Below are 22,892 nucleotides of genomic sequence, written 5' to 3'. Positions count from 1 at the left end.
GACAGATCATGTATTTATAGGTCTGTTGAAAGACCTCTATTGTGTCCCACATAGCCCCAGTGCACGTCTGTCCTCTGTATTATAATAAAGCCCCTGGCCTTACCACAATGATGGATGGGAGGCCCCCAAATGGCAAGCTCTCCCAAATCATTACAACACTACTCCTAACATGCAGGTCTGCCCATGTGGATGGCAGGAAGGTAGGGGTGAGGAGTAGAGGGCTGGTGAGCAATGAAGTTCGGTTTAGACCTTTTAATCAATGGCAGGGTATAGCTCTTATTAACTCTCAACTGAGAGAGGAAATGGAGTGAGTAAATGAGTGTGAGTGAGTAAGTGAGTGAAGGTGTGCATGTGTGGACAGGTGTAACTATACTTTTGACCAGAAGTCCCCGCAAGAATAGTAAACAAGCAAAACAATTATTTCCCACATGGAAAAAGGCTAGGTTAGGGTTAGAATCAGGGTTAAAGGTTAGGAGTAAGGGCTAGGGGAAATAGGATTTTGAATGGGAATCAATTATGTGTCCCCACAAGGACAAACAAGACCGTGTGCATGCGTGAGTGTGTTTGAGAGAAAGAGAGAAAGGCTTGCCGGTGTTTTTTGCCAAAGGATATGTTTGTCCTTATCTCAGTGGCTTTGGGCTGAGATCCCGCTAATGGGATCGATATGACAACAGCCAGTGAAAGTGCAGGGTGCCAAATTCAAAAAACAGAAATCTCATAATTAAGATTCCTCAAACATACAAGTATTTTACACCATTTTAAAGATACATTTCTTGTTAATCCCATCACAGTGTCCGATTTCAAAAAGGCTTTACGACGAAAGCACACCAAACGATTATTTTAGGTGAGTGCCAAGTCACAGAAAAACATAGCCATTTTTCCAGCCCGAGAGGAGTCACAAGAAGCAGAAATAGAGATAAATGAATCACTAACCTTTGATGATCTTCATCAGATGACACTCATAGGACTTCATATTACACAATACATGTATGTTTCGTTCGATAAAGGTCATATTTATATTTTAAAAAACTCAGTATACTTTATGTTCAGTAGTTCCAAAACATCCGGTGATTTTGCAGAGAGCCACATCAATTTACAGAAATACTCATAATAAACATTGATTAAGGATACAAGTGTTATGCGTGGAACTTTAGATACATTTCTCCTTAATGCAACCGCTGTGTCAGATTTCAAAAAAGCTTCACCGAAAAAGCACACCATGCAATAATCTTAGTATAGCCCTCAGAGACCAAAACTACCCAAACAGATATCTGCCATGTTGTGTAGTCAACAGAAGTCAGAAATAGCATTATAAATATTCACTTACCTTTGATGATCTTCATCAGAATGCACTCCCAGGAATCCCAGTTCCATAATAAATGTTTGATTTGTTCGATAAAGTCCATAATTTATGTTCAAATACCTCCTTATTGTTTGCACGTGCCTCTGGCAGACCTCGGACTCAATCCCCTCTCATTCGCCCCCACTTCACAATAGAAGCCTCAAACAAGTTTCTACAGACTGTTGACATCTAGTGGAAGCCTTTGGAAGTGCAATTTGACCCCATAGACACTGTGTATTTGATAGGCCAAGATTTCGCACTTTCTGGTTGGATTTCTTCCCAGGTTTTTGCCTGCCATATGGGTTATTTTATACTCATCGACATCATTCAAACAGTTGTAGAAACTCCAGAGTGTTTTCTATCCAAATCTACTAATAATATGCATATATTAGCAACTGGGCCTTGAGTAGCAGACATTTTACTCTGGGCAGCTTATTCATCCAAGCTACTCAATACTGCCCCTAGCCATAAGTTAAAAGGCCTCGAGGCTTTTTCAATACAGGTTTGAGGGAAAAGAGAGAGGCACCTATAATATCTATAGTCAAGTTCTCTGGTGGTCGGATTTAACTACTGGGAAGAGACATCTAAAGTGAACATTCCAATCCATTATAATCCAGCAATACACCTGCAATTTAGTGTGTGTCATAATGAGAGGTGAGTGAGTATAACATGTAGCATACATATGGGTAGATTTGAGAAACGATAAACAATGAAGACAAAAAAACTACTCGACTATGCTCCTGCAACCTTGAATCTTCACGGCTTTTCTATGCCCTGAGCCACACACAGGCAAGAGTTGAATTTGGAGTGGTTTCCCAATCTCATGTTCCTCTTTTACATCTTGTGTGGAATAGAACCGATTCCCTCTCAGTGTACAGTGGATGCCAATGGGCCCGCAGCGATCATAGTCCAGTCTAAAATTCCTCACTGCAAGCGCACCATAACTCAAGGCTAGACTGATAAATAAAACAATACAGAGCTCCGCTTGTTCGTGATCAGTAGTAGTACCTCTCGTTCTCCACTTGGAGTGCTGTCACAGATACTGTATTAGTAGACGCTCAACTGGGAGACTGCTGGCTCTGGGGTTGAGGTTTGGCAAGGTGGTTGTTACTAGAACCATAAGAACAGTTATTACCGAACTGAACCAAGGCATTGGCGTCCCGATTGATGTACAAAGACTGGTCACTTCAAAGGGATTTCAAATACACTGCTCAAAAAATAAAGGGAACACTTAAACAACACAATGTAACTCCAAGTCAATCACACTTCTGTGAAATCAAACTGTCCACTTAGGAAGCAACACTGATTGACAATAAATTTCACATGCTGTTGTGCAAATGGAATAGACAACAGGTGGAAATGATAGGCAATTAGCAAGACACCCCCAATAAAGGAGTGGTTCTGCAGGTGATAACCACAGACCACTTCTCAGTTCCTATGCTTCCTGGCTGATGTTTTGGTAACTTTTGAATGCTGGCGGTGCTTTCACTCGTGGTAGCATGAGACGGAGTCTACAACCCACACAAGTGGCTCAGGTAGTGCAGCTCATCCAGGATGGCACATCAATAAGAGCTGTGGCAAGAAGGTTTGCTGTGTCTGTCAGCGTAGTGTCCAGAGCATGGAGGCGCTACCAGGAGACAGGCCAGTACATCAGGAGACGTGGAGGAGGCCGTAGGAGGGCAACAACCCAGCAGCAGGACCGCTACCTCCGCCTTTATGCAATGAGGAGCAGGAGGAGCACTGCCAGAGCCCTGCAAAATGACCTCCAGCAGGCCACAAATGTGCATGTGTCTGCTCAAACGGTCAGAAACAGACTCCATGAGGATGGTATGAGGGCCCGACGTCCACAGGTGGGGGTTGTGCTTACAGCCCAACACCGTGCAGGACGTTTGACATTTGCCAGAGAACACCAAGATTGGCAAATTCGCCACTGGTGCCCTGTGCTCTTCACAGATGAAAGCAGGTTCACACTGAGCACGTGACAGACGTGACAGTCTGGAGACGCTGTGGAGAACGTTCTGCTGCCTGCAACATCTTCCAGTATGACCGGTTTGGCGGTGGGTCAGTCATGGTGTGGGGTGGCATTTCTTTGGGGGGCCGCATAGCCCTCCATGTTCTCGCCAGAGGTAGCCGGACTGCCATTAGGTCCCGAGATGAGATCCTCAGACCCCTTGTGAGACCATATGCTGGTGCAGTTGGCCCTGGGTTCCTCCTAATGCAAGACAATGCTAGACCTCATGTGGCTGGAGTGTGTCAGCAGTTCCTGCAAGAGGAAGGCATTGATGCTATGGACTGGCCCGCCCATTCCCCAGACCTGAATCCAATTGAGCACATCTAGGACATCATGTCTTGCTCCATCCACCAACGCCACGTTGCACCACAGGCTGTCCAGGAGTTGGTGGATGCTTTAGTCCAGGTCTGGGTGGAGATCCCTCAGGAGACCATCCGCCACCTCATCAGGAGCATGCCCAGGCATTGTAGGGAGGTCATACAGGCACATGGAGGCCACACACACTACTGAGCCTCATTTTGACTTGTTTTAAGGACATTACATCAAAGTTGGATCAGCCTGTAGTGTGGTTTGACACTTTAATTTTGAGTGTGACTCCAAATCCAGACCGCCATGGGTTGATACATTTGATTTCTATTGAGAATTTTTGTGATTTTGTTGTCAGCACATTTAACTATGTAAAGAAAAAAGTATTTAATAAGAATATTTCATTCATTCAGATCTAAGATGTGTTATTTTAGTGTTCCCTTTATTTTTGTGAGCAGTGTATAATAAAATACTTTATCTTCTCCAATACAGGTTTAAGGCACCTTTGAGAGAAGAAGTTAGTTTGACAAAGAACAGTTTCTTCATTAGTTATATACAGTATGCCAGGACACTCATTAGCAGCCTGTCACAGTGGCTTGTATTAACGGCTACTGTAAGCAAGGCGAGAGTCCTTACACTGACTTTTACTAGTGGTGAGTAAGCAAGGCCTAGGGAGGACCAGAGCCCTTCGAGGAGTGTCTACTGGTCATACGCCCTTCTTTTGATGACTGGGAGTAATCACTAGAGAGAGAGAGAGAGAGACATGATCAGAGAGAGGAGACACCAGTCTTGCTTCTTAGTACCATTCATCTTCTTACTCTAACAGGCAGTGTCCTGAGAGGAGGCAATCTGCGATTCCTTTTCAACTCGGAGTGAATTCAGGAAATGAAGAGATAAGGCTGGACAGGGTATCATTACAGATGCCAATGCCCTACAGTTGCAAACTTAAAAATCACATAGGGGTGCATAAAAAGTACCCCTGCTAGTTTAGAATAGACTTCTGAAGGAGAATTTCACAAACTGTAATTTTGCATCAGAAATTGCAGCATTCGTTCAGCTTCCAGTAACACAACACTTTTGGTAGACGTAACATGGTTTAGATACGACTACCCTCATTGTCACTGGTTACTTATGGAGAAAAACTGAATGTTTAAACTTGGGATGTATGGTGGTATTTATGTGACACTGGCAATTTCCCTAAATACTACAATCGCAATTTATAAAAACAAACCTGCAAAATACTAACTAAGAGTTGAAAGCCTGTGAGCAGCATGCTTTGCCCAATAGGAGCAATTCACAGTATTGCCTCTAACCTATAATAGTAAGTCAGAAGAGAATCTGGAACAACAAGGCTATAATCGAGAATTAAGTGGAGATTTCTCCAAGAGGGATGAAGTACGACAGCACCGTACGACAGCACTCTGTGTGGGATTTCACTTTGTATTGTGGTCCTAGAGGGATCTGTGGAAACACAACTGACAGGACTTGTGTGAAGCAGCCGGCTCTATTCAATATAACCAAGTAAAGAAGTGCCCAATAGAACCAAGTAAAGAATGGCCAATAGAACCAAGTAAAGAATGCCCAATAGAACCAAGTAAAGAATGGCCAATAGAACCAAGTAAAGAATGCCCAATAGAACCAAGTAAAGAATGGCCAATAGAACCAAGTAAAGAATGCCCAATAGAACCAAGTAAAGAATGGCCAATAGAACCAAGTAAAGAATGCCCAATAGAACCAAGTAAAGAATGGCCAATAGAACCAATCTACCCTAAACAAATTATTGGAGTTACTGATTCAGAGTCTGAAGCAAAGCAAAGTTAACTTTCTAACTCGTACAATACCATGACGATGTAAAACGTGTTTCTGTCTCTGTGCCTAGAGCACCAAGTGCACAGAAAATGACACAGTAGTGAAAGGGAGAGATGGCAGAGGAGGACAGAGAGAAAGCATTGGAGAATGGGGGCGGGTGAAATTGACTTAATACAGTATACAGTGGGGCAAAAAAGTATTTAGTCAGCCACCAATTGTGCAAGTTCTCCCACTTAAAAAGACGAGAGCGGCCTGTAATTGTCATCATAGGTACACTTCAACTATGACAGACAAAATGAGAAAAGAAATCCAGAAAATCACATTATAGGATTTTTTATGAATTTATTTGCAAATTGTGGAAAATAAGTATTTGGTCACCTACAAACAAGCAAGAGTTCTGGCTCTCACAGACCTGTAACTTCTTCTTTAAGAGGCTCCTCTGTCCTCCACTCATTTCCTGTATTAATGGCACCTGTTTGAACTTGTTATCAGCATAAAAGACACCTGTCCACAACCTCAAACAGTCACACTCCAAACTTCACTTTGGCCAAGACCAAAGAGCTGTCAAAGGACACCAGAAACAAAATTGTAGACCTGCACCAGGCTGGGAAGACTGAATCTGCAATAGGTAAGCAGCTTGATTTGAAGAAATCAACTGTGGGAGCAATTATTAGGAAATGGAAGACATACAAGATCACTGATAATCTCCCTCGATCTGGGGCTCCACGCAAGATCTCACCCCGTGGGGTCAAAATGATCACAAGAACAGTGAGAAAAAATCCCAGAACCACACGGGGGGACCTAGTGAATGACCTGCAGAGAGCTGGGACCAAAGTAACAAAGCCTACCATCAGTAAGTAACACACTACGCCGCCAGGGACTCAAATCCTGCAGTGCCAGACGTGTCCCCCTGCTTAAGCCAGTACATGTCCAGGCCCGTCTGAAGTTTGCTCGAGAGCATTTGGATGATCCAGAAGAACATTGGGAGAATGTCATATGGTCAGATGAAACAAAAATATAACTTTTCGGTAAAAACTCAACTCGTCGTGTTTGGAGGACAAAGAATGCTGAGTTGCATCCAAAGAACACCATACCTACTGTGAAGCATGGGGGTGGAAACATCATGATGTGGGGCTGTTTTTCTGCAAAGGGACCAGGACGACTGATCCATGTAAAGGACAGAATAAATGGGGCCATGTATCGTGAGATTTTGAGTGAAAACCTCCTTCCTTCAGCAAGGGCTTTGAAGATGAAATGTGGCTGGGTCTTTCAGCATGACAATGATCCCAAACACACCGCCCGGGCAATGAAGGAGTGGCTTCGTAAGAAGCATTTCAAGGTCCTGGAGTGGCCTAGCCAGTCTCCAGATCTCAACCCCATAGAAAATCTTTGGAGGGAGTTGGAAGTCCGTGTTGCCCAGCAACAGCCCCAAAACGTCACTGCTCTAGAGGAGATCTGCATGGAGGAATGGGCCAAAATACCAGCAACAGTGTGTGAAAACCTTGTGAAGACTAGCAGAAAACGTTTGACCTCTGTCATTGCCAACAAAGGGTATATAACAAAGTATTGAGATAAACTTTTGTTATTGACCAAATACTTATTTTCCACCATAATTTGCAAATAAATTCATTAAAAATCCTACAATGTGATTTTCTGGATTTTCTCATTTTGTCTGCCATAGTTAAAGTGTACCTATAATGAAAATTACAGGCCTCTCATCTTTTTAAGTGGGAGAACTTGCACAATTGGTGGCTGACTAAATACTTTTTTTGCCCCACTGTATCTGCATATAAACATTCTGTGTAAAATGTATGTAATACAAAGCGAAAACAGATTTTTGTTCACCTGCTGGTGTTGAACACACATAAGTAGCAAACAACAAGAGCCCAACACCAGCATATTGCATGATATTATGTGCAGTGATAACCAGCAATCTCCCCAGCACCAGAACAAGAACAGTCAATGGTCAGTCATCGGTACAACTTTGGTTGAAGATTTATTTCACATTTTAGTGCTACATTCCTCTTTACTCAAATCTAAGGAGTGTAGGTAGATCGCGTTGGAAATAGTTCACGATGATCAAACTTCATATCATTGATATATCCTAAGAGTAATTCTTAAAATGTGGGTCTTATAATAATAGCCTCACATATGCAGTCATTAATGAGGCAACATTATTCAGTTTAAAAAAGGTATCCATTTCACAAGGTCGATCTTATGATCCTCTAAATGACCTCTGTTCTCTAGTCTTAGTCCCCTAACAAAGAGGCAATTCTGTGCCATTTCTTAGAATCGACTTTTCATGTAGTGAGTATAGAATGGTTTATGACATAAAATCATGATAATACTGTGACCTCTTATTTCATAGCATAAAATCCAATAAGCTAACTCCGATTTTAAAAACAAACACGTAATTTGCATGTATCACAATACTTAAACATCCTGTGTGAATAGGAGTGTGGAGAAGAATGCATCATATTCGGTTCAAAAATAATGGTGGTTATGTGAACGGAGATCCTGCAACACATTACAGTGTGGCAGAAAAATGTGACTTTGTGGAGGCGGGTAAATTAAAAACGAAACATCTCTGGTGAGAGGCCTTTGCACTACATGTGCCGCCAAACCATTAACATGTTATGTGGTCTTGATCATGTCTAACCGTAGGTTCAAAGTTTTAAAACAAACTTTACTTGGGGACCCTGCGGAAATATGATCCCTCTCATTGGGGGAGGGGGGGGGGGGGGGCTTGAACATTCACAAATGTCCTTGAGATATGAACTCATCTGATGTTCTGCATCTCTTACGGCAACAACAACAATCTCCAGCCGCACCTTATTTTCTCTCTTTCTCAGTGGTTCCTCTCGAGTTGTAAAAACATACTGACAAAGAAAGAACAGAAAGATAACGCGCTGCATGGTGCCATACTTGCGTACATTATAATACTTTTAAGTTGAAACTTTTCCCCTCGGTCTCAAAATGCGCATCAGAAAATTCTAATCGTTGACATAGTTGCACGTGATCAAACGCTATATGTTACCTGTTCCCATCAAATAACCAAGCTAGTAGCCTAGTAAAGGATGCATCATGCAATACTGGCACTCCACACTTGAGACCGACCAAGAGGAATAAAAGTGTCCAAGTTGTATTATTTTAAGTATGTTTTGTATTTTACCTCTATTTAACTAGACAAGTCAGTTAAGAACAAATGTTGTATTTACAATGACGGCCTACCCCGGGCGATGCTGGCCTACCCCGGGCGATGCTGGACCTACCCCGGGCGATGCTGGGCCAAATGTGCGCCGCCCTATGGAACTCCCAATCACGGCCGGATGTGGTGCAGCCTGGATTCAAACCAGGTACTGCAGTGCCTCTTGTACTGAGATGCAGTTTCTTAGACCACTGCGCCACTCGGGAGCCTCCTTGGTGTCATTGGTTGGTGGATAGTAAGACCTTTGATAGGCTGATGCAGAGTTTGTTATAAGAAACAATCCCTGCCAGCTGGCTAGGTTAGCATAGGTCAGGTTCTCTGATGGGAAAAGCTAATATGTAGCGTTTGAACATGTGCAACTTCGTCAATGATTCTAATGAGCTGATGTGCATTATGAGACGGAGAAAAAGTATACATTTAAAAACTTATTCTAATGTTCGCAAGAATGGCCTCAGAGTCCACAGAGCTCTGCTGCGTCCCGATGAGCGCTTGGCTTCCACAAAAAAAAAGAAAAGAAGAGTCTAGCGCCCCCCCAGTTTCTGGGAGGTCTCTAGTCCAGCTGCTCCTGTTTTATCCTGTTTGAGTTAGGCCCTCCTCGCTGGCCCGCCCTCCTCAGTTCCCTCCTCAGGACGTACTCGCTGAACTGGGAAGAGTCGACGCCTCCACCGCAGGAGCCGGCGATCTCAAAGCCACGCTGCTGCAGACGCTCCAACACCTGGTGGACACACGGAGAGAGAAGGGGTGTTGAGGTGACATTGTTAATACTGTTTTTAGATGTTACACACAGAGGACGTTTATCTATCCTGAAGAGAGGGAGGAGATTCTGAAAAACAGTGTTCACAGAGGCGCAATGCTCTTAGCAGATCAATCACAGTAGGAAGTAGAACGTAGCTAGAAACAAACTCAATGACAACATGCACCTTTGTCGAGCACAAGAAAAAGTGGCATCAGGGTTGAATGAACAGAGAAGAACAGATTATATAGTAAAAGAATGACAAAATACACAGATGAATTTAGGGGAATAAATAGGAAGAAAGGAGACATCCATCCCTTCTTACCCAAAACCAAGAGCCTCATTCTCACTACCTGACTTATTATCTTTGACTGCATACATGTGTGTGTGTGTGTGTGTCTCTCTCCGTGTGTGTGTTTCTCTCTCTGTGTATGTCTCTCTCACTGTGTATGTGTGTCTCTCTATCCCTCTCTCTCTGTGTGTGTCTCTCTCTCCCTCTGTGTGTGTGTGTCTGTGTCTCTCTCTCTGTGTGTGTGTCTGTCTCTCTGTGTGTGTGTGTCTGTCTCTCTGTGTGTGTGTGGATTTGTCCCTGATCCCGCAGCCCTGCAGACATCTACAGATGTGCCCGGAGGGTGGCAGGATCACATTCCATCAGAGACCCCAGGGGGTAGTAGGGCCTTTCTCTCCCACTATTTGCCACTTAGCTCAGCAAGCCCCCCTCTCCCTCCAGCCCCGGGCCAAAGCCCCTGCCAGAACTACAAAGGTCCCCCCAATGCTGGCCGTCTCCCCCGCCACCCCACCCTGCCTCCATTAGGCCCAGATACAGCACCCTCCTCCGGCGTGCTTTAATAACCAAACAGGATTATGGGCCCTGCCTCAGGACAACTTGCCAGGGAATGCAGTGTAGCTTTCTCTCCCCCTCCGCAGCACATAAACTTGAGAGTGGTTTGTTGGTGTGTGAGAAAGGCTTTCTGCAATATCCAGTAATATCCAGAAAAACGTCCAACATTTTTAATTACAATGGTTCTGTGCTCTCTGACTGAGGCAATGGTTTCATCATAACCGAGGAACATTTGCATTTAGCCTTCTATAGAACATTCATATCTGGCCCCAGAGACTAACCACACATGTCCTCACCTGGACAGAGTTGAGATGACAGTATCCATTGAGCGGGAAGCGGATGACGTGTGTGGAGTCGTGGTTCCAGCCGGCATTGACCGAGTTGCACATGACGTCGCCGATCTCCGGGAACACGTCCTCGATGAGGGCCTTATCTCCGCTCAGCGTTATCCTCTCTCCCAGGTCGGGTGCCACGCGTACCACCAGGCACTCGCAGGGGCGTGACACCCTGGCCAGGTCGCGATCCTGGCGCCAGTGCTCCAGCTCGGCCAGCAAGGGCTGCAGCTGGAAGTACCGGGCCTCCTCGTACAGCAGGCTATAGTCCTGCATGGGGACAGCAAAGAGACCAGGTCAGGTCAAGTTGACACAAGTGCAGCATCTCAATATAATTTCCCTGTTTGGGTGAAAGTGCATGGGTTCTCAACACCTCTACTTCTAAATCCCGATAGATGACCATTCATGGGGAAAGGAAGCTGGTTAAATCTCCTGAGACCCAGCCAAAGCGTGATCACTCAAAACACGGGGATTCTGGGTGAGTCCCATCCACCACAACAATTCACTGCATTACAAGTACACAGAGCAAGACTAGTCCCTATTCAACATCTAGGTCTACCACAAACCCCAACAAGGTCTTGAGGGGGGGGGGGGGGGGGGTATCTTGCCCAAAAGGCAGCGGGGCTTAAGCTTTCAACTGCTTTCAAATGTTCTCAGACTCTGTCTCACATCTGAATGTCTGTCAGGGTGAATTTAGCCTGGGTCTGAACTTGGGCCTGTCTTTTGTCTTTGCTTATTTTAGCTGACATACTTCCCCTCTGATTGAGTGCCACTGTGTTTGGACAGTCCATCAGATAATGTCATTTATTTTCTCTCGGGCCAAGTTTGTAATTAAGGGCTAAACGACACAAAAAAAAACATGCAAACGGAATTAAAAACGTGTCACATACAGTGAGGATCAGCGGCCCTCTTTTGGACACGCACGGATCGCCAGTGCACGGCACACACACATTTAGGGGTAAGCACTGTCATAAAGTCTACAGACACTGTAATGTGTCCAGCATGTTTGCTGGTTTTTAATTTATTTCACTAACATCCTCGAAGCGTCAATGGAGAGTACACCATATAATTCCCCCGGTGTTTAGGCTTGGCCACGCATATAAATAAAATAAATCAGCTTTTTGCACCAATGCTGACTAGAGCCATACACTCTCTATAAACTAGCGCTCTGGGGTTTGACCAGATGATTGGACGCTACAGTGGAGGGGACAGTCAGACACTCACTTTGAAGTCGTCTGGGATGAGGAGCTTGGAAGTCCTGAGGAAGTTGAGGATGTAGCGGAACATGTGTCCGTCCCTGTCAATGAAGTAGTGCTGCTTCAGACTGTCCAACACTATGGGCTCTGTGCCATCAAAGAGACGGCCGATTCTAGAGAGAGGCACAAAGAAAACACAGAGAGAGAAAGAGAAACAGAGAGAGATATGTTAACATATGTTTCCCAAGGCAATAAAGCCCTTAAATTGAAATTGAGAGAGACTTCTATGCCATCAAAAGGAACATAAAATTGGACATACCAATTTGGATCTTGCTAAAAATACTTGAATCAGTTATAGAACCCATTGCCCTTTTAAGGTTGTGAGGTCTGGGATCCAATCACCAACAAAGAATTCACAAAATGGGACAAACACCAAATCGAGACTGCATGCAGAATTCTGCAAAAATGTCTGCAAAAATATGCTCGGTGAACAAACTAAAAACACCAAATAATGCATACAGAGCAGAATTAGGCCACTAATGATCAAAATCCAGAAAAGAGCCGTTAAAAAGAATTATACAACCACCTAAAAGGAAGCGATTCCCAAACCTTCCATAACAAAGCCATCACCTACAGAGAAATTAACCTGGAGAAGAGCCCCCTAAGCAAGCTGGTACTGGGGCTCTGTTCACAAACACAAACAGACCCCACAGAGCCCCAGGACAGCAACACAATTAGACCCAACCACATCATGAGAAGACAAAAAAAGATAATTACTTGACACATTGGAAATAATATACCAAAAATAGAGCAAACTAAATGCTATTTCGCTTAAACAGAGAGTAGTGGCAGAATACTGACCCCAAATGAAGGAAAGCCTTGACTATGTACAGACTCAGTAAGCATAGCCTTGCTATTGAGAAAGGCCGCCCAAGGAAGACCTGGCTCTCAAGAGAAGACAGGCTATGTGCACACTGCCCACAAAATGAGGTGGAAACTGAGCTGCACTTCCTAACCTGCCAAATGTATGACCATTTAGACACACATATTTCCCTCAGATTACACAGACCCACAAATTCAATTTGGATAAACTCCCATGTCTATTGGGTGAAATACCAAAGTGTGCAATCACAGCAGCAAGATTTGTGACCTGTTGCCACAAGAAAATTGTAGATATTTGCACATCATTACAACCCTGTATAGAGACAATATAACATTTGATATGTCTATTATTTTGGAACTTTTGCGATTGTATTGTTTACTGTTCATTTTCGTTTATTATCTATTTCACTTGCATTGGCAATGTAAACACATGTTTCCCATGCCAATAAAGCCCTTCAATTGAAATGAGAGAGAGAGAGACAGTGATCAATATACATGCGACTTGGAACAAAATGCTTGATGATTCAATTCTCATTTGCTAATCTAGCCAATGTGTAGATTGATATTTTTTCCCCCTTCCATGCATGTTCAAAAAATCATATGTTATGGGACCCAACAAACTGCTTCTATTCTTGAGTTGAGTTGTTGAGCAGATGACAGTACTGAGGACAGCGACTCTGTGCATCATGTGCTATGACTCACTGGATGTGGGTGAGCTCAGTGTTTGATTTCTTTCACGCCTTTGTTGAGTGATGCAGACATTACTCTGCTCCATGCACACAGACAGAGACATTGTGAAAGAGAGACCGTGCAAGAGAATGCGAAAGAGAGAACGAAAGAGAGAAACAGACAAAGACAGGTAGAGAGCGATAGAATCAGAGGGAAAGAGAAATAAAGCGGTATGGATGAGAGGAAAGAGCTGTCCTGTTGGTCTGATGGAGGGGTCAGGGCCAGCTGGTAGAGAGGAGCCTGAGGCAGGGTGGCGCCCGGCCCGGCCCCAGGCTGCAGCGTGGCCCTTTTGCCTCCAGATGGTTCCGTGCCCTTTACTGCTGCTGGGACATCTGTCAGAATTACTGAGCTGCTTTTGTCTGCAGTTTGGGCTTTTGAGCCATGCAAATGCTTACTTCTCAAAATATCTCCGGGGCAGGTTTGAAAAAAGGAGGCCATTTTGTATTTGGTACAGTGGGGAAATATTGCTATGATGGATTGTAATCACTGTATTGTAGAATAGCCTCAATAATCATACGAATTGAAACACTCAGTAATATCAAACCCAGTGTTTTACATCCAGTCTTTCCCACCTCATTCATCCATTTGAGTGCTGCATCTTTGTGATTGGATGAACTTTGACATTTGTCCGGGCTGCACTGTCAGAGGTTGGCATTAAAGTAATTCTGCAGAACTTTTGTATAGTTTCAGCCAGCACTTTTGAAAGTGGTGTTCACGAGCCAAAGTTTATGTACTACATCATCCATTTTGTATATTTTACATCCGAAAATGATTATTATTATTTTAATTGCAATTCGTATGATACTTTAGGAATTTGTTGTGCTTAAGATACCAGATGGCATCTTTAAGCAGTAAGAGAGCCAATGCAGATGAACATGGCAGAAATGAGGGGCTAGGCTACCATCTACATCATCATTTCCCTTTTAACCCCCGAATCATCCCAAACACCCTCTAGAACCACAAACGAACAACACAGATTAAAAGAAAACACTGTGGCACTGTGTACCAAAAGTGCTCAAACAAAGACATAGCTTTACTCTATTGTAATTGAGGAACTGTATCAATAGCAGAGCCATCACATGCCTGGACTCTGGGTACTTGGTTAACGTGGCCAGACTGCTGGTGTACATGTGTCCGCCCACGTCGATGTGCACAGGGGCGTTGGACTTGGTGAGCTGGGCGGGTGTCGGGATGCCCTGGTTACTCAGGGGGGACGCTGGCGATCTGGTGATCATTGGCCTGGACATGCTGGAACGGTTATCCTGTCACAAACAAGTAGATAAATCATGTTAATGATTAGCAATATGGTGGACAGCACAGATTGAATACACATTCAAAAAGGATTCGTTCATAATATGTAAATGTATATTTTCTTCCATTGATAAATGTTGACTGAACAGCACAAACTCCAGTCAAAAAGGATACATTTACACCAAACAGGAAGTGTGTTAGTACACACCGGTTAAAAAGGATACATTTAAACCGAACAGGAAGTGTGTTAGTACACACCGGTTAAAAAGGATACATTTAAACCGAACAGGAAGTGTGTTAGTACACACCGGTTAAAAAGGATACATTTTAAACTAAACCTGAAATGAAGAATTCATCATAGCAACATTGCAGGACTTTGATTGGCCAGACAATATACTTGTCATCATTCTGAAAAAAAGTTAGTCAAATAGTTGGCCAAGGTCCAACACCATCTGTTAATAGCTCTGTGTTACACTAGCCTAGTATTTCCTGACCTTAACCTGAATGTTACCAAGCACAACATTCCATATCTGTTGGGCATAATCATCTTCCAAAATCAAATCAATTTGGAGCAGCAATCTCACACAGACTGTAAATGAGCAATAATCAGTATAGATTTGAATAATGTAATAAGATTTAGAAATGTTCCCTGCTAACCCAAAAACACAATTAGCTGGCAATATCTCTAATGGCACACAGAACAAATTGAGTTTCCCAATCACAAGTTCAAGACCCTCCTCCGAGTCAATAAGAAAAAAAATACAGAACGTCTATCTCTGCACAATATGCAAACATTGTCATTGGAGGGAGAAATGTAGATGTTCTAATTTGAATTAAGTAATAATGGCCAAGAGATTTAGAACACCTTAAATTAAAACTTTAGATCACGTTTTAAATGACATTAGCTCTGTTTATCTGATTTTATCAACGTGGGGAAATGGATACAAAACATTTGCATTGATTCACACCAAATAATTCCGACAACTTCCACTGTTGGTGGCTAGGCAACCAACATAAAACAAAGCATCTACAGAGAGTATGCACAAGTGGAAACGAATTGGACTAAATACATGTATGTTACCTGCGCTGACGATGAAGATACAGCATTATCATTCTGCTTTAGTGATACTGCAGGTAAGGGGTTGCTTCTTGAGTACATGAACGGAGCGTCCCCGCATTCCGCTCCTGTTCGCATTGAGATTCGTTTCAGGGACGCGTGTACTACGGACTCATCCACGGAATTGATTGGATGCGGGTGTTTTCTCGGTTTCTGAGGTGTTAAATCCATGATATCTGTTGCTTCCATTATCGAACCTGGCGCACTAAAAGCAGGCTTCGAGCTGGAGATGCTGTCGGTTTCCACCTACAGACTCCGGAGAGGCGTGAATTAAGGGCAGCAGCACACCATAAACAAGAGCGATGCTTCTGTGGCAGACAGTCAACTGTGCCGCTTTTGCAATGGTTGTTGGGATAAGTCAAAGCCCCCCGACAGCATGTTCATCCTGTTGCCCCTGGATTTTTAGAGTTGTCGCTGTTATAAAGGAAGGTATTGTCACATTTACCGCAGAATTTCGCGTCTGCCAAGGTGTATTCTATAAAGTGGACAACAGGTTGATCTTTGGACCACCCCAAATGCGCAGCATATCCCAAAAATGACGCAGATCTGGATTTGCGCCCTGGCCTTTTCCCTTTCCATTCTTCGCCATCCTTTGTTTCCAGCTGCCTCTCAAACTCTACCATGTAGCCTGAGCATTACTTTTCCATTTAGCCTGCATCTGAAACTAAACCTTGTCCAGATGTCTGGCAACAACAGGTCCTTGGTAAAAAAAAAAAAAACAAAGCCCAGTAACACTATAACAGTGCAGAGTATTCCGTGACTAACCAAAGTACATAATCAAAATGCAACATAGACCTCGTGTTTCCGTTCTAGGTTAAACACACACACACACACACACACACACACACACACTGGCCCCCAGGGCATTGGCGACCCCGGATGAACGCTTAACCTTTCCCCGACCCTTTTAGTCTCCACAGCACACTGCCCATAGAGCAGTTTAAGCACATAAAGCAGACACTGATACTATTGATAGCGTACGTACGCCCTCCGCTGACCTCAATCAAGCCATGAACTCTCTCAGCCTTCAGCCTCTTTATTAACCGTCGATCTACTCATGATGATACGTTTCTTTTTAAACGGCGTTTTGTTGTTGCTTTTACAACGCTTTGATATTTATTTACGTCATGAATAGCGCCATAAAAGTTGAATACATGATTATTATTTACCCAGAACAATGGGCTGTATTCAGGAGGGCTGTTAAGATTGTAGTGTAGATTTGATGAACAAATTAAAAACAGTGACACCCACCCATTTTACATAAACTAGCTGGATAATGTTGCTCAATGTTATGGACACATTTCCACTTTGTTTTTTTTGCAATGTGTCTGTTATGGTTATTTATTTAGCCTAATCTCTTTTCTTATTAACAGTTATGCAGGTGCCCTTCCTCGTTCCTACAGGTACCTACCATCCACACACAGTCCAAAAGGTTCCTACCGCTATAAAGCAGTATGGTCTTGGCCCATACCAGAAATATGTCGACTTCAAAGTTCCTTCTAGATCTAATCCAATGGCATATCAGAGATCCACAGGCAATTCTTTTTTATCTTTCAAAAAGCAGAAAGGGAGAATATGTTCCTATCCAACATTTTCCATAACAGCACTGCGAAAAGATCAAAATACACACCATAAGATGGTAACATTAAATCCACAACATCTGACCCCTGATTGTAGTTGTTGACCAAACAGAATCCAAACTACATGAAGTATTGACACACACTATACTCTCCTGAGTTATTTTCCTATAGCGTTCAGGAAATCCAATCCACTCATTTTAAAAATCAGTATTTAAAAAATAATTTAATTAAAAAAACAACCACAACTAGCCTTAAAACAGCCATGTTTTTACTTCTCAGTTTTGGCAGTGTGGGTTTCACACCTAGATACCCAATTAGCAATTAAGCCTGCCTTTGAGTGCAGGCCTAGACTGTGGTGTGTGATCCTGCCCTGATTTGCATGCAGTTCGTTTGTGCACAGGCTGATAAGCGCAGGCAGCCGTACATAGTTTTAAAATTCAACTCCAGAATCCCTCTCGCAGAAGGCAGAGGGGCCCGCGGGGCGAACAGAGAGGGAGAAATCACACGGCTGCTCTTCAAAAGGGAAACCTGTGTACAGCAGCCGGCAAAGTGCGTGGGATCATACTCAGAATGCAGGTAATTTGTTCCCTGACTAATTTGTGGAAGATGGTATGTGTAGAAAGTTCTGAAAACCAGCTCGCTGGAATTGGCTGTCCTCAAAGCCTTGCCATCATGAAGGTGGATGGAGTGGAGAATCTGCTTCGAAGAATCATGAAAAATGTGTGTGTGTGTGTGTGTGCGCATGTCATGGAGCGAGAGAGGAGAAAAAGAGAATGGGATTCAGTACATGTAGCACAACCATTTCATCCCAACTCCAATTAAAACCATTTCCTGTGGATCCTTTTTCAGTTTGACTACTCCTACTTTCAAACAGCAGGAGAACACTTCAACTCTTACAGTACACATCTAAACAGCACAGACCAGGACACCCAGGTGGTAAGATCATCAGTGGAACCTGACAACTAACACAGCAAGGCATCGCAAGAACGCCAACATAAAGGGTCTTAAAATAGGGTGTTGGGCCACAACGAGCCAGAACAGCTTTAATGCACCTTGGTAGAGTCTACAAGTGTCAAACTCTATTGTAGGGATGCGACACCATTATTCTGGGAAATGTTATAATTTGGTGTTTTGTTCATTGATAACGCCGTCTCAGGCACCTCTCCAGAATCTCCCATAAGTGTCCAATTGGGTTGAGATCTGGTGACAGATGACAATGGCATATGGTTTACATTGTTTTAATGCTGATCAAACCATTCAGTGACTACGCATGCCCTGTGGATGGGGCATAGCCATGGCAGCCAAAATAATGGCCTGCCCAACATTTTTACACCTAACCCTAAGCGTGATGGGATGTTAATTGCTTAATTAACTCAGGAACCACACCCGTAGTCAATAGACTCATTTACTCAATTGTTTCCATTATTTTGGCAGTTACCTGTACGTGTGGACTGATATACTACATCCCATTCTCTTCATCTCTTTTCCTTTCAAAACTCCTGCAAGTCAGTCTTCCCACCTGTTGCCATTTTGAATAATGTAGGCCAACCACATTGCTGTGTGGATACAAAACAAATGCTGTACCATTTGTTAGTGGTTCAGTGTTCCCTTGCTACTCAAGTTTAGACTTAAATATGCAAGAACACGCTAAACAAATAGTTCCGTCTCAAGTGACTTTCTTGTTTATCCTAGTCTGGTGTAATTGTGTTGACCAAATCCACACCATGTTGAAACAAATCTAGAGTTGGCACAATGAATCAAAGATTAGTTGTTGGACTGCACTCAGTTTCTGTGTTTAGTTTAACAAATTTGACATTTTTTGTTCACACAGACACAAACAAAGTTGCATGCACAAGTAAGCATTATGGTAGGAATCTTTTCATCTGGACATAGCCTGCTGTTGAGTCCACTGTTTTAATCATCCAAAAATTGTTAAAGGTTCCCTCGTACATTTGGAGATACTATGTGTGACTAATGACACACATACATACATACATACATACATACATACATACATACATACATACATACATACATACATACATACATACATACATACATACATACATACATACATACATACATACGTGTGTGTGTGAAGCACATTGAGCAATGGTGCCCTTTTACGCACAGATGCGAATGTTGCTCGTCATAACAGCGCCCTCCAGTGAATGCTCCTAGAGCCACGCATTTCACTCAAGTAGGGAATAGGATTAATTAAAATGTTAACGTGTGCGAGTTTTATTTTTTGGAATTAAAAGGGTGGAAATATACCACCAGCAGCATGTAAACAGTTAGATTTTGATTGAGAAATGTCAAGTTCAAAAAGTTGCAGTGTTCATAGCCATTGTGGCCACATCCTGATGCGCAACCATACATCTCGCTAGTAATGTGTTAACCATTGTGGATGAATATCATTCCTAAAATTCGAATTTGTAAACTCATACTAACCATATATATCATGTTTTGTCTCCATAACATCACAGCTACAAAGATGCAAACATAGATCCAGACTTCCGCCAGGGAGTATCTAAATATTTGCAGTGGCACCTCTGTACCGTGGAATTCCCTGCGCACGGGTATAGGTCAGCCCCGCAAGAGATCTATGGGAAGCAAAAGGAAGATACTGTAGCCTTTGTCTCTTGGTTTACATAGATATCGTTCTCGTTACAAAACGACGCCAAATACAAATGCATTATTCACAGAATTTGCATTGACGTGTGTAAAATAGGTACCTCCTGTCTTACAAAATAAAAACCCTCCGGCAAAATTGCTCCACAATGGCGTCTTTCATTAGCCAGATCTGGGGCACTCAGGAAATGAAACTGGTTTAGGACAAACGAAGAGGCTTTTTCTATCGAAATGCCTAAACTCAGTTTGTGTGTGACGATGTCCGACGGGGAAAACGGCGACGATGTGTTCGGGCTGAAACAATGCGCCAGGAGCAAATTCACACGGACCGATAGCTATGGTGTTTTCTGAACAAAGGTCGTAAAATTCGGTGAAAATACAAATATAAACTAAGTCATTCGTCGGCAGGTACAGAAAAATAGTTGTTTTACACCTAACAATATCCAGGAAGTGGTTAAGTGTTACTGTGGCGCTCATCGCCTGGCACATGCGTAAAAGCGGCTGCGCCTTGAAAGTCCCAGTCAAACCAGCCTCGGAAATAATAGCAAACCCAATAAATATCCGCTTACCTGAAACATGGACGGGCATAAAGTATATTTGAGAATCCTTTCCCTCAGATTTCGCCTGCGATCTGCTTCTCTTCCTACACCAGTGAGAAATGCAATAGCTTGGCTAAGGTAGACAGAACAAAATACAGAGAATACTTGCTCCAGGGCTCCAAACCCCTCAAGGCAAAGATCAGGATACAATTAGCTCATGTCTCTACCCCAGTCTAAACCAATCTGCAGAATAAAACTCCTAGCAAAAAACATCACTACAACAGTGCGTCGGCCTTTATGGAACATTTATTTTATATTTCTTCATAAAATCGCGAAGAAAAAAATCATGCATTTTTTTTCGGCATACAACATCCTAACGCCTGTCTCAAACTTCCATATTGGCTTCCTCTCGCACAGCAAAGCTGATTTTAATCGTTATGATTAGTTTTGATGTAACGTTCCCGCAGGCGATTTCTGCAAATGGACCGAGTGTTTCTTTGCCAGGAAGGAAAAGCAGCAGATGGTGATAATTATATAGATTGTTGGTTGTCTTCTGAACATTTTATTTTTTAACGTGTTTTGTCTATGTTCTGGAGTTCGAACATAAATGGTCACAACGTCAAACAACTTGATTTACAATCAACTTTAATCAATGGATTAATTCTAATGGTAAATCGACTCCCCCCCCCCCCTCCTCCTCCTCTTTGGCCAACTTCCCAACCTACATAGTTATATAAATAAGCACTTGCAGCCTGCCTTGCCCCAATCAAGTCTGAATCAGCGCCTGGGGCTTATGCACGAGCTCATTTCAAATGTTCAACCATGCATCATTTCAGGGCCCAGTTCCCCAAAAGCATTTTAAGTTAAGTTAATCGTTAGAACCATATATCCGGATGAATTTAGCCTTGAAATGCTTTTCAAAAACCGAGCCCTGGAATGTTGAAGCTTTTAATTTCAAACGGTGGCATACTGACAGCTAAGATTAAGTTCTAAATTCTTCCGTTCATTGATTTATAAATAATGCAAAATATACATCTTTTTGTTACCTGGTTGTACAGTCATTTAAAGGATGTCCATATATTTTACATGGCTTTTCACTCTAACAGAGCCACATGCCTGATAAGTTCAACAGTGCACCTGTTCATATGTCTCCCATGTACTGCTGTTGAACACACAAACCCCCCTGTTACAAATAAGCACAATAATAACATTTAGAAATGCTTTCATCCTCTCTTTCGCCACCTGCTGTTAAAAGCACTAGCTGCTCTGAATGGGGAATAAAGAGCGTTTACATCTATGCAAATCTATAGAGTACCACAGGATGAGTCATAATACCCATAAAACCTAGCGGTCAAACGGAAATGGTTCCAATTATTTTCCCACAGGGAAGTGCTAATTAGCTGCTAACGTGCCTATCATAAAGAACTAAAAATGCCACAATGATCTGGACAAGACTGCCGAATCGAGGCAAAGGTAATAATCTCAGGATGAACTATCTGTTAGCTAAATGTAGTAATGAATAAATATTCCCCCCAAAATTAATTGGACAATTCTGTTACCTGTATTGTGCAGGTTTTACAGTGACACAGTACCTGTTAGCAAAGGTGTCAGCTAGGAATGACATGCAGGGATTTGTAGTTTTGCATGATGTCTACTTTGATGCTAATTAACATTTTAAAATCTGAAAGTAAATAGAGCCAAATATATTGATAAATGACCTTGTCCGGGAGAGATTTGGTTATCAAAGCCTACACGAAACACAGCCCTTATTTGAAGTGTTTCTAAAATCCACTATGGAAAAAATGAATAGTGGAAAAATGATTGGAACCATTTCCCTGTTTGACCACTAGTTTTATGGGTATTATGACACCTTTACTAGGGGGCTCTATTCACCTTCACAGGTTTCAAATAATATGCATTAATTGATACATAATGTCAATTGCTGTGTATGTCCTTCCTGAACTAAGCCATTCAAAACACTAACACTACAGATAAGATGGTTGCATTTGTGTAACAAGTGAGTGACTCATGGATACAAATCATATGAATAGTGATTGTTTGAAGATAGCGGTTTAGGCAGTTACCTTTTCAGATTCCCATATACTCAAACATGCTAGATGTAGTCATCATACCATGGTCTGTGTGGACAAACAAAGAATGTAGGAAACAAGAGAACCACAAGGATGGAGTAGGCCTGTGCAGATAATTTGATGTACTCCATGTCACTCATAAAAAAATACTTTTTTGTCTTTTGAGCTTCTAGTCATGAAATCTATGCAGCCTACTCAATCCCTTTGTATAGCTACTGTTTACAGGCCTCCTGGGCCATATACAGCGTTTCTCACTGAGTTCCCTGAATTCCTATCGGACCTTGTAGTCATAGCA

General features: G+C 42.7%; 1 protein-coding gene across 5 annotated transcripts; it reads right to left on the bottom strand.

Annotated features, from left to right (window-relative positions):
- Nucleotides 1–7,445: 7,445 nt before the first annotated feature.
- Nucleotides 7,446–21,682, bottom strand: LOC124041782 (BTB/POZ domain-containing protein KCTD1). 5 transcript variants are annotated; one of them, XM_046359787.1, is made up of 6 exons: nt 20,538–20,985; nt 19,789–19,940; nt 14,473–14,651; nt 11,807–11,951; nt 10,547–10,852; nt 7,446–9,391 (listed from the first exon to the last, which is right to left on the bottom strand). In XM_046359787.1, exons 2-6 carry the CDS (start codon nt 19,816–19,818, stop codon nt 9,227–9,229), a joined length of 825 nt encoding a protein of 274 aa, XP_046215743.1. In that variant the 5' UTR covers nt 19,819–19,940; nt 20,538–20,985; the 3' UTR covers nt 7,446–9,226. The 5 variants fall into 5 exon arrangements, with proteins under 5 accessions (XP_046215743.1, XP_046215744.1, XP_046215746.1 ...); XM_046359788.1 differs by lacking the exon at nt 20,538–20,985 and adding an exon at nt 20,073–20,441; XM_046359790.1 differs by lacking the exons at nt 19,789–19,940; nt 20,538–20,985 and adding an exon at nt 21,554–21,682.
- Nucleotides 21,683–22,892: the final 1,210 nt, after the last annotated feature.

The sequence above is a fragment of the Oncorhynchus gorbuscha genome, linkage group LG08 (genome assembly GCF_021184085.1).
Source record: "Oncorhynchus gorbuscha isolate QuinsamMale2020 ecotype Even-year linkage group LG08, OgorEven_v1.0, whole genome shotgun sequence".
Taxonomy (NCBI): Eukaryota; Metazoa; Chordata; class Actinopteri; order Salmoniformes; family Salmonidae; genus Oncorhynchus; species Oncorhynchus gorbuscha.
The sequence above is the reverse complement of the archived record's forward strand: the minus strand, read 5'-3'. Positions and strand labels throughout refer to the sequence as shown.